A 12,884-nucleotide genomic window follows, 5' to 3' on the forward strand; every position below is an offset into this window, starting at 1 on the left:
GCTGCAGCAGCAACTCTTCGACTCATACTAGTTCCCAGTACAAACCGTTCCCTGAGAGCTGCAGCCTCAGTCAAGCTGTCTCTAGCTCTTTCTAGCCCCTCTGTTATGTATAGACTGACCTGAAGGAGACAGGATGGGGTTATGCAACGAGTAGGTGATGTGGATATCCAGCAGAAAAGAAGATCCAAAATTAAAACGCAGGCTTAACTTACCTGGTCTAGAAGGCACGTAAAAACAGCTCTTACATTAGCTGCAAGGGTAGCAGGCTGCACGATGACAAGATAATGAGTAAAAAGCATTTGAAGATCAAAAAACTCAGAAAGAGGAATCATATAAATGTTTTATGTCAGATTCCATGGGAACTTGATAAGATAATTTTACATTTGTGGTACGTACAGTTAACCGTTAAAAATAAATAAAAGCAAGCCAACACAACTTTACGTTTTTCTTTGATAATTTTCATTCACAGTGACAATGTGGAAGAATTGCGTGTAATAAAAAAATGCAAGAAGCTATCTGGTGTAACTTAGCAAGTTGAAATATGCTTTACTCTATGTTGCCGAGCTTGATAGTCCTAGTATCTAAGGGTGGCCCAGTATTCTTTAAAATTTAAGGTCAACTTGTGGAATAAACATAGGCCAATCATGATAAGCTACAGGTGCAATGATAAGCAACAGCAAACCCATGTTTAAGATGCAGCTAACAGTGCAGGAGGAAGCATAAAATTGGAACACGAGAAATGAATTTAGTTATTAGGCACAAAAATTTCAACAAAGGTTTGAGACAAGCTCCATGAAATTGGGGAGGCATAGCTAGAAATACTATCCATAATGGATCGATAGACACATTGCATATGTCCAAACTATCTCAAATATTTGAAAAGACTGATCCTGCAGAAAAATTTTGGATTGCAATAATCTTGGAAGAGACAAGTAGAAAAGCTACATGCAAATTTCTTTTGAGTAAGCTTCTCCACATAGCAAAAGACTGCAAAGCCCTATTTGCATTGCTCAATAATTCATTTTAGAGGGCCGTGCGATCTACCAATAAGTGAGAAGAAGACTTCATCCCCTCCCCAATCCACCACGTACATCCCCATTCAGTGCTTCCTACAAGTCAACCACCATCTCCATCACTTTAATGTGACCATAAAGCACCAAACCCAAGCATCACTCCAGTCAGAAGTACTGGGTAATACCCCCACTCCCATCATACAGAGCAGCCCAAATCTAGTTTGATAATTGATTTGTATAAAATACCGAAAAATTGGACAGAAATTTGTCAAGTTGGCTTAAAAAATGCTTTTTGTCGAGTTTCTAATTCATATTGGATTACCTCATTGAATCTGAGGCCACAGCCACAATGGTATGAACCTCTGCCCCAATGATGAAATTAACACGAAGCATAGAAAATATTGTACCTGTGATGAGAACAGATTGCATCGAGAGATTGCTTCTTCATTCCAGCGCACAAACTCGGTCACTACAGTGACAGATATCTGTTGGTGGGACGATGCTATGGAAGCACCTTTTGAGCGCCCGATTGTTCCTGTAGACTCATTTGACTGCTGGGTTTCAGCACGTAGTTCCTCCATCTGCATCGTAGCACCAATTTATGATTGTAAAAGAGAATATATGAAAAACAGGTATAGATATGAGCTCTATCTCAAGAAGAGCAGCTTAAAAGATGAAGTTAGAGATGAAGAGAGGAACAGTGAGTTTCACTCAAACCTTTGATTTATATAGCTGCCTAAGAGATGCCTGCTCATACTCGATATATATATCTTTATGGGCAAGAAAGAGAGACTCTGTTAGGCCTGTACAACAGATAAAACTGCTTTATTTAAGACAATGAAATAAATGATAGCACCTACTACACATATATACAACAATTCTCAAAACTAAAAACAGGTGTATGGTTAAGCAAAATGTGAAATATACAACAAAGAATAGGCTTGTATCCATGTGACCAGAAGAAGATTAACCAAGTCATAATTTCACCATTATACAAACTAACAGTATTTAATTAAGAGAAAAGAGAGGATAAAACTAAAATTTCGAAACCAAATATCTTTAATTTACGAGAGGAACAGTGAGTTTCACTCAAACCTTTGATTTATATAGCTGCCTAAGAGATGCCTGCTCATACTCGATATATATATCTTTATGGGCATGAAAGAGAGACTCTGTTAGGCCTGTACAACAGATAAAACTGCTTTATTTAAGACAATGAAATAAATGATAGCACCTACTACACATCTATACAATAATTCTCAAAACTAAAAACAGGTGTATGGTTAAGCAAAATGTGAAATATACAACAAAGAATAGGCTTGTATCCATGTGACCAGAAGAAGATTAACCAAGTCATAATTTCACCATTATACAAACTAACAGTATTTAATTAAGAGAAAAGAGAGGATAAAACTAAAATTTCGAAACCAAATATCTTTAATTTACTGTATTGCTTGGAGAAACAAGAGAGTGAAAGTGAAAATGTAAGAGTTATCAAGTGAAAATTCCTCCTGGTCTACAAAAAATAAGCTAAAAAGTTGTTGCAATCTAAAGGATGGAGTGGTAGTAAAAATTGAACAATACAGATTGCTTAAGCTACAATTATTTAAAGAGAAAGCATGTGATTATTTTTGGCTCCACCTCTTCATAATCTAATGGACACACAACTTCTGAAGCTTCCTTTTTGTTTCACTTTCATCAGTTTACCATCAGTGTCCAAGTTATTAAAATTTTTGTCATAGGCACTATTAAGTTTACTATTTCGCACAATGTCCACCAAGACTACAAAGCCGTTTCCGACAAGCGAGTCAAATTAAAATCTTCACCTTTTGAGTTAACATACTACAGCTCAAGCTTTTCCTGAAGATATGCCATTTCAATACAAAGCTCCTTAATTACAAGCATCGTTAGGCAGACTATTAGAATAGTACAATGATAGTATCCACTAGTATTGTTCAGATGAACCTAACTAGTGGCTAAAATTTCTTCCACAATTTTTCCTCTAGTTATGCTCTTTCTCGTCCTAAATCTATCTTCATACACATAAAACTGACTAGCGCCTATAAACAGATCTCAAGTACACATTTTTAAGTGCAAACCAAGAGCTCAGACCATAGTCACCTATCTTTTTTACTAGAAGCACAAGTCTTCATCCTCCCAATCGAGCCAAGTTAGAGAGTTTCTCCAGCTTTTGCTGAGCTTTTAAAAATGGCCACCACAATTTGTGCACCACCTTTCAAGATGGTATGTTACAGAAGCGTCTGATTATACTTTATCCTAAAAGTCCGTGGCTTCATTGACATTCAAAACCAAAGCCTTCCCAACACATCATTTGACAATCGGCAGCTATAATCCCACTCAAGATCAAAACTTAAAGGCTCTTCTGCTCAATGGAAGGTTTATTAACCACAAAGTAAAGGTAACAAAAGCCAAGCTGGCTTTGGCAACACTAAATGCACTACAAATAAGTTCTAAATTCAGCTATCAGATTAGCAGAACACTGTATCTTTACAATATCAGCAAGTTAACACCATCAATCTTGTGTAGAATTAAAGGAGTTAATTCTGTAGGGCAGATCCGAGTGATCTAGAATTGATTTTCACATGTCATATGGATTTATGTAATTATATTTAGCTGTATTAGTTTCATATTTTTGTCTTATTTGGTTAGATATGTTAGACATATTAATTTCCTAAATTAGTGACCAGAATCAAGGAATGTGAATCAGCATATAATTTCTCTTCCTGTACTTGTATATATTCAGCATTCTCTGTGATTAATAAAAACAAGTTATTTCACCATCTTATTCTAAAATCTTGGTTACACAAGACCATGCAGATAACATATACTCTTCTGATTGAGGAGAACCAACAAATCAAAGCAGCAAAATTGGCCCCTATCTTAATCAATTCACATACGTTGAACAAGGTATCACATAGCGATTCAATTGTGTTTCTGAGTTAAAGATTAAGGTATGTCTCCACAAGGACTATCAAAAGTTCTAATTTTTACCTTCAACATCTAAGTCACCACACCCTACACCACGTAAATCTTTAGCAAGCTCCTGCGTCTTCTCATATGCCACTGCTAGCATTCTAAGATACTGATATCACGGCAAACACAGTAAAGTGAGGTTAACATACCATCAACATCAAATTCACGATAATGTTACTAGACAGTTTGTAGCCTCGTCAATGTCACTCACCAATATAAGTCCACCTTCTTCCATGGGTGGTGGATTAACGAGAGAGGGTTTCATCAACAACTTCTCAAGAAGTTTGGGAACTCTGTCTTCCAGCACTCTCTGTAGGCAAGGATAGAATACCAATCACAATTTTAATACCACCAACCAATCTTACCCACAATCACAAGTCCAAACCTTCAGGAGTTGCCCTCCCTCAAATGAAATAGTAAAGGGCTAACATGGAAATACCTGGACCAATATTGACATGACATCATCTGGAGAGGGAAACACAGCCATTATCGTGGCTGCCTCTTTCCTCACAGTTTCTGCAGGCAAGTCGTTAAAATTGAAATGATAATGTTATAGCCAACTGTGACTTGATACAAGTAGTCTAGATAAATGGAATCATCCAAACCTATAATCTCTTTGTATAATGAAGAGAGACCACTCGCTACATTGCTAGGACTAGGTTGGGAACCAGGGTCACCAAGAACCAATCTAGTGTCAGCATTCATAACCTCCAAATCAAACATAGGACGTAATCCCACATAGTGTTGCATAGCACTGGTACCCCTGTTAAACTGAGTTGTAAAAAAAAAACATGAGAGGAGGGAGGGAAATTTTTTTGATATAATATTTCATTATGATTTATCACAAGAAGCCAATAATAAGAGCAAATAATTGAAGCAATCTGTCGAGGAAAATGGCATGAACTTAATCGTATTGAACGAACTAAGGAAGTACAAAAAGCAATTTGAGATAGGTGGAATAGGGCTTTCGAGTGCAACCTTCCATGACAATCAATTAGACAAGAATCCATTCAAGGAAATGAGGACTCATACATACAAAAGTATAACTTCCATAGATCATAAGTACCTTCTCCAAACTCACCTCAACAAAAAGAAAAACTATATCATCTTAATTACAAATATGATGCACTAAAACTAAGAATCTGATGAAGGCTAGTTTCTTTTTCCTTCTAAATTAGAATGTTTTAAGTTCCCTATGTAAATCTTACATAACATTTTTGCAGTAAAGAAATAAACTTTTTTTCGCAACAGCTAAATTTTGAATAGTTTACCTGCGACAAAATTTTTGCACACTCTGCCATTGTAGATAGTTCCCTTCTTTGTGATGCTGCATCAAATCTGGCCAACAATCTATTCTCCAGTTCTACAAAGCCATTGAAAAATGATTAATATATAATCTATAAAAAAGATAACAAACTAAACCGTATTCTAATAATATATCATTTATAATTGATAAAAAATTCAAAATCATTGAGAAAATGCAAAACAAAGACCCCTTATCTCTGATTGGATTTCCTTTTCCAACTGCATACTATTCCAAGAAAGCCATTTTGGAGCTCATTTATGTTGGGTATAATGCATAACTTTTTAGATTTCATAATGGATATTGCATCCAGTGCATTTTTAGAGAAAAACAGGAAAAAGAACATTAACATATCCCAAGCCGACAAAGATATAAGAAAAATGGCAAAACATACGAGGTTAGTATCTGAAATCCTGACAACTTATAATTGCAAAACTCAGCAATTGTCTTGAAGTAATGCATATTAAATAAAGTGATACTCAGTGTCTTTAACCATAAAACAGGAGAAAGGAGAAAGTGATGTATCTTATTACAAGGTTTTTTCCTTCTATGTTTAGTTGAACATTTAATTTGTGCGCATGATTATTCATGCATCTTGGGCAGAAAGATTAAAGCACGGTGATCCTCCAAACATATAATAACCTGATCAAATTAAATAAAGCTTTACATCCATCAGATCATTCTCAAAGAATTTTTCCAGCCATGCCGAAATCTAGATATATTGGAATTAGATTCTAAATAAGGTGTATATGCTCTTCCTTTGACATCACAAACAACTGAGCAAATTTGGCTGTCTTACAAGAATAGAGATGCTGCAAAAGCTATTAGCTTGCAGAATTTGCAAAGTTATTGATATCATTTCCATTTTAGTGGTCTGTCAAGTCGGTTTAGTCAATTAGGTATTGACTCCGCTAAAACTGATGTTTTATGCCAAATTTGTTAGATACATTATGAGGGTATTTGACACCCATTTTTAAGGAAAAATCAATTTTAGAATAGTAATTGATGGAGAATGTGTGGATGAAAAGATTTTGATTTATATGTAATATTATTTTAATGAAGAATGTGTGGTTGAAAATAAGAGAGAGAAGAATGCATTTTGAGAAAAATGGGAATCAAACGGAGCCTATAGCTTAAGCTTTTAGATAGGTGGTTCTACATAATTTATATTTGGATATATAATATGAGCTTTACTCAGACAAAGTGGGTGCCAGCCTTTGGAATCAGACTGAAGCCAGTTTGCTTTGGCTCTTCCTTGCATTTTGCTCATCTGTGATCTAACAAACATGCCCCAGAAAGATAGGATTTTTTTAATCCATAGTAAAATGATACCCATAATCGAACTAAACTCAAGGAAAATCAATCAGACAAAATCAGATTAACTTTAAAAGTGCATAATACATCATTAGGAAGACAGGATATCTGAAAGAACGCTTTTTGCTCGTCATTGCACCGTCTCACAAACTAAATATTTGGTGATGGTTATTATTAAATGATTTTCCATACATATTTCATTAACATTTATTCATTGAGAACATTCATACATTTCTCTTTTCCTCCTTTTTTTGTTGACAAGTAGAGAATGTGCCCAGCTACATGACTTGTACTTCTTAAATATATCAAACACTAAGCATGGCATGATATTAACTATAAGAGAGAAGACTACACAACTCCACAGGTTTTTGAACAATGAGCAAGTCCCATTTAGATAGACATTACAACAACAATTTCAGGCCTGAAGAACGTTACTCAAATATTCCCCTTTTGCAAAAAAAAATAAAATAAAATAAAAAATAAAAAGGTATTCTGTTTGCTTCTTTTGCAAGTAGACTGCTATACTTCCTTGAGAGTAGCCCAAAAATTTGTCAGCTCTGGTGAATCCAACTAATACCGTCAAGTGTCAACCGCACAAAAATAATCAAACATACCATTGCAATATTCTTGGAGGTTAGCAACAGCAACTTCCAATCCTCTGCTTGCAGTTGCATTCCCAACAACTGACGAGACAGCCATGCTTTGTCTTCCAATATCTTCCTCAGCAAATGATCCTAAAATCGAGCTTATTAGAAAAAAATGTTTTTAGCTTTTCAAAATCAAAGAAAGAATTAAGATTTTCTCTGCAGCTCATCTAAGAATGTGGTCACAATCCAGGTTCCTAATCCTCTATCAATTTTTTTATTTTTTATTTTTTAATTACTGAAATTGATTATTTTACTCTCAACTCTAAGGATCAAGTCATTACTATCATAATGCTACACCACGAGTTATATACTCTTGTAAGCAAATAGAAGCCAGGATACAATTGACAGATTATGATGGATAGACCTTTGTGGGCCACTTGTTGACAATTGAATACGTCAGGCATTTAAGTTTGGACAAAAAATGTTCATACATGCGCATCAGTTAACCCCATAATCAATCATTTTGGACAGCATATAACTCCATGGATTGGTTCAAAATTACAACAAGATCCCAAAGAAAATTGCGACATGTTTACATCTTCAATCATATAGAAAGAGAAAAACGTGAGGTTACTTCTGAAATTAAAAGTTCTCCAATGGATTCCATAGAAATTCCATTTTCTTTACGAAATTAACTTCACTAAAAACATCATAACTTTTACAATAGCAATAAATGCCAATCAGAACTTCAACAGTAGATTCATTTTGTTTAGCCATGTAAAGAAGGAATTTTAAACCAAAACAAAGACTTAAGAACGTGACACTGACAATCAATAGATTTGGTAAATATGTATTCTGTTCACTAATTTTAGAAGCAAAAAGGAAGGTACAAAAAATCCTTACTGCAGATTCATTTTGCTTAGCCATTTTAAGACAAGATGAAAAAAGATAACAAAAAATTTATAAAGGTGACAACCCATGGCATTGATATGTACTTCATTCACTGGTTCAAGGAGCCAAAAAACAGGTATAAAACAAATAAAAAATCCTTGCAGTAATGGATACTAGGAACAACAACATTGTACATTTGCGCAACTCTTATCAAAGAAAGGCCATCTTACTCAATTTCTGTGCAATGGAAGCAGCCTCAGCGACGCGACTGTCATCAGAGAACAAAGGTGAAAGTTCCATTAGGTCGCCCGGACTACTATTGAATTCCATCAAGTACTGCACATTGAGAATCAATGAAATAATTTTTGCACAACACATAGCTAACCATCACCTGAATGGATTGAAAGCTACCTTCATATGCCTATGTATAAAAAATTTACCTTTATGAGATCTATCGTTTGACTTGCGGTTTCCCGCTGAGCATCTGCACTCTGAAGAATATATGTGAAAAAAAAGTAAGATGTGTGATTGTATATCATCCAAGATTGTAATCAATAAAGAAATTTGAGATACATCAAGCTTAAGCCGGAAAAACAAGAGCCAGTTTTTATGTGTCGGATAGTTTTAAGTACAATTAACTTTTTATAAGCATTATATTCGATATATATAACTAGTGAAAAGACAAAAAGACAAGACAAGTGAAAGAGAGTCTCAGTGTAACATTTACAGTTCGCGCACGACGCATTATTTCTTGAAGGCTTCTGAGGATTTGTTACATTAACCTTTCAGGAATTTTTTCTTTCTGCATCAGGTCTTCTGATGAACATGGAAACTAGAGCGGTAGTGTGTATTAAAGATTTACCAGATTTGTTCAGGAATTGGGATCAAGATTCGGCAGCTCTATAGCCTTTGGAGCTAATCCTATATCCAAAGAATTTTGTTCCTGGCTAATTGAGAGGGTTAAGAAAAGGTTAGATGGTCTCTGTCAGTATTATCGAACATTCCTATATGCACATGTTGCTTATCAGAAAGTCAGGCAAGGTCATGTTCTATTAGAAAACTAACAAGAGATATTTTGTGGGTTGACGAGGAAGTAGCAAAAAGAACCGCGTGGTTGATTGGGACATTGTTCATAGAAGTAACAGTGGAGGCCTAGAGATTGTTTGGGAATGGATATCATCGTGAACTGTGATGAAATTTTGGCTCTGACAGGAAAGTGGTTTAGGAGATTCCACTTGGAACAATCTTATTTGAGGGGAAGGGTCGTAAGGAGCAAACCTGGTCTGTACCCAAATGGAAGGTGACCTAAAAAAACATGTCAGGATAATTCAGAAACTCCTTAAAGTTTATATCTCAGGGATATCTCATTTATCAGGTTCACAAAATGGAACATGGTGTGAGGGATAAGATTTGGTTCTGAGATGATGTTTCAAATGGGAATGTTTCTTTTGCATTGTTGTTTTCCAAGTCTTACAATATATCCTTGCTTAGAAATATTCTGGTAATTCAGACTTGCCTAGCTATTCTTGAAAATATTTTTATCAAGGGTCATCATTCAGATAAAGATTGTTAACAGTCGAGTCCTTGGCTATATTTTCCTATAACTCATATTGACCAAAATTTGAGCCGCCAACCCTACCTTAGAATCTTCAAAATTCATTTGGAAACCATGTATCCCTTCCCAGAAAAAAAAAAAAAAAAATGTTTTCTTGGCAAGGTTTTCATAGAATAATCAAACTTGTGATTTAGTTCAATAGAAATGTCCAAATCTTTTCTTTTTTCTTCCACTGTGTGTAATGGAAAGAATTTGGAAAGCATTGATTATCTGTTTGGAGATTATGAAGTAACAATGCTATGGGCAGATTTTTCCAAGATTTAGCTTGGTGGTTTCACAGAAGACGCAGCAGAATATTATTCTTTGAAATGCCAATTGATTTCAGTTCAGGAAAGAATTATAGAGGAAAGCAGTGTATCAGCCATTCACACCCTCCATAAATCTAAACATAATTCTTTGAATAATAAATTTCACTATTAAACATTACAAACGGGTGATTAAGCATTAGACAAAATTTACCTGCAGATGATCTCCTATTTTAGCAGCGGTCTGGCCAACACTTGATATACGAGAATCCAACCTTGCAAAACTAGTAAACAATCCATCGACATCTTTTTCCAGCTGCCAAATAAAGCACAGAAAACAAAAATATTTACAAGGTTGCACTTGTAATTGTATCCCATATATATATATATATATATATATATCAAGAAACTTCCACAGCATTATCTGCTAATACTTACAAACCGAGAACAGGTGGAAACTAGCTTCCAATGATATATAGTTTTTTTCAACTCCATACATTGTAATTTAGTTGGTGTTTTTCTATTTTCTCCTCCATTGTCACGTGAGAAAAAAAAAGCATCTAAGACAGGGATTTTCAGTGTTCTGTTGTAGCAGATATTATTAACTGACCAAAGTGTCAACACCAGAAGTCTTATTATGCATGATGATCAAGTCGAAAAATAGTTCTTAGTAACTGTAATTTCATAATTTTTTTTCAACGGATCCAAAGATGTGGAATGTATAGATCTAGCAGGTAACACAAAGATATTTTTGGATCACCTGGCTGTCTGGTGACGTTTTCCGTTCAGATGGATAAATGTTTCACAACGAAGTTTCAGAATATTTAGCAGGCATCAATGCACAGGAAACATACTCATGTACATTAAAAACCAATACCTATAATGTCTGAACAAACTAACCTCAGTAAGTGTTTTCCGGTGTCTAGAGTCCTGAGCAGCAACTTCCTTTTTGAGGTTTGAGAGTTTCCCATCAACCTTTGAACAATCATTAAGAAAATTAGGAAGCGTTACAGTAGATTATATATATTCAAAAAAGTTCATCGTGAAGTCCAAATTAAACACCTCTTTTCTGAGATCGATCAATTGTGTACACGAGTTCTTAAACAACGATAGTAGAGCATCTACTTCAGGAAACAATGGACTTGATAGTTGTAGTGCTGATTTTCCAGTGTCAGATGGAGTTCGTAAGTGACCATTTGGCATAACATCATTGCCACCGTGCCCTTCCAAGGCATCGGTTTCTTCTTCCAGATGAGAAGGCAGCAACTCGTTTACTAAATTTCCGAACAAGGCATCAAATGAAAAGTTGCCCTGCAGGATCCAAATTGCTAGCAATTGTTAACTGTAGAAGGAAAATTTATTCATACACATGCATTAAGATTGTGTTGGAGGCATCACCTTGAAGTCCTCTATGTCCAAAACAAGTGGATAGGAGTCAGTTGATACCGACTTAGATGCCGGTTTTGAAAACCTATTGGTCTTCCTTCCATCTTTACTCTCATTCATCTAATACATAAACAACGTATGAGAAACCAAAAAAGGTACAAGTTTGGTATCAGTTACTAACACTTGAAGACCGGTCATTATTAATTTAATCGAATTCAAGAGGGAATGGTGTTTATCGCCAAGCAAACAAAGCTTATCAAATATTGACTGTGAACCAACAGCTGAGCACAATTATATGCAATATTAAAAATGGATCATGACATGAATTTTCGAAATGTGGTTTATATTTCGCATCACGACATTTACACTAATTGTTAACCTCCAATTAGTATTCCATAAGTGTCAAATCTGCAAAAATGGCTGCGTTTGAATTTTTGGCTTAAATCTATCAATCATTCTACTTGTACAATATTTTTTACAACTTGGTTTACAATGCATGACTTGGCAAACATCACATCCATTTATTTGAGATACTGTTTTTAAAATCAATGACTGGGATTTTTCCAATTATGCATGATGATCAAGTCGAAAAATAGTTCTTAGTAACTGTAATTTCATAATTTTTTTTCAACGGATCCAAAGATGTGGAATGTATAGATCTAGCTGGTAACACAAAGATATTTTTGGATCCCCTGGCTGTCTGGTGACGTTTTCCATTCAGAAGGATAAATGTTTCACAACGAAGTTTCAGAATATTTAGCAGACATCAATGCACAGGAAACATACTCATGTACATTAAAAACCAATACCTATAATGTCTGAACAAACTAACCTCAGTAAGTGTTTTCCGGTGTCTAGAGTCCTGAGCAGCAACTTCCTTTTTGAGGTTTGAGAGTTTCCCATCAACCTTTGAACAATCATTAAGAAAATTAGGAAGCGTTACAGTAGATTATATATATTCAAAAAAGTTCATCGTGAAGTCCAAATTAAACACCTCTTTTCTGAGATCGATCAATTGTGTACACGAGTTCTTAAACAACAATAGTAGAGCATCTACTTCAGGAAACAATGGACTTGATAGTTCTAGTGCTGATTTTCCAGTGTCAGATGGAGTTCGTAAGTGACCATTTGGCATAACATCATTGCCACCGTGCCCTTCCAAGGCATCAGTTTCTTCTTCTAGATGAGAAGGCAGCAACTCGTTTACTAAATTTCCAAACAAGGCATCAAATGAAAAGTTGCCCTGCAGGATCCAAATTGCTAGCAATTGTTAACTGTAGAAGGAAGACTTATTCGTACACATGCATTAAGATTGTGTTGGAGGCATCACCTTGAAGTCCTCTATGTCCAAAACAAGTGGATAGGAGTCAGTTGATACCGACTTAGATGCCGGTTTTGAAAACCTATTGGTCTTCCTTCCATCTTTACTCTCATTCATCTAATACATAAACAACGTATGAGAAACCAAAAAAGGTACAAGTTTGGTATCAGTTACTAACACTTGAAGACCGGTCATTATTAATTTAATCGAATTCA

The 12,884-nt window shown here is 35.2% G+C and overlaps 1 protein-coding gene across 1 annotated transcript in view; it reads right to left on the bottom strand.

The window, feature by feature from the left end:
* Positions 1-11,488, bottom strand: part of LOC111412490 (exocyst complex component SEC10b-like) — a 14,864-nt gene extending 3,376 nt beyond the window's left edge. The window contains exons 1-16 of the mRNA XM_023043429.1: positions 11,361-11,488; positions 11,025-11,273; positions 10,863-10,937; positions 10,177-10,278; positions 8,543-8,593; positions 8,333-8,438; positions 7,239-7,358; positions 5,279-5,370; positions 4,613-4,778; positions 4,447-4,523; positions 4,219-4,317; positions 4,026-4,116; positions 2,109-2,194; positions 1,421-1,594; positions 213-266; positions 3-119 (exon numbers count right to left, since the gene is read on the bottom strand). Of these exons, the coding sequence (XP_022899197.1) occupies positions 3-119; positions 213-266; positions 1,421-1,594; positions 2,109-2,194; positions 4,026-4,116; positions 4,219-4,317; positions 4,447-4,523; positions 4,613-4,778; positions 5,279-5,370; positions 7,239-7,358; positions 8,333-8,438; positions 8,543-8,593; positions 10,177-10,278; positions 10,863-10,937; positions 11,025-11,273; positions 11,361-11,468 (1,767 nt within the window). The 5' untranslated portion in view covers positions 11,469-11,488. The remainder of the gene's footprint in view (positions 1-2; positions 120-212; positions 267-1,420; positions 1,595-2,108; positions 2,195-4,025; positions 4,117-4,218; positions 4,318-4,446; positions 4,524-4,612; positions 4,779-5,278; positions 5,371-7,238; positions 7,359-8,332; positions 8,439-8,542; positions 8,594-10,176; positions 10,279-10,862; positions 10,938-11,024; positions 11,274-11,360) is intronic.
* Positions 11,489-12,884: the final 1,396 nt, after the last annotated feature.

Source organism: Olea europaea, chromosome 16 (genome assembly GCF_002742605.1).
Source record: "Olea europaea var. sylvestris chromosome 16, O_europaea_v1, whole genome shotgun sequence".
Lineage (NCBI taxonomy): Eukaryota > Viridiplantae > Streptophyta > Magnoliopsida > Lamiales > Oleaceae > Olea > Olea europaea.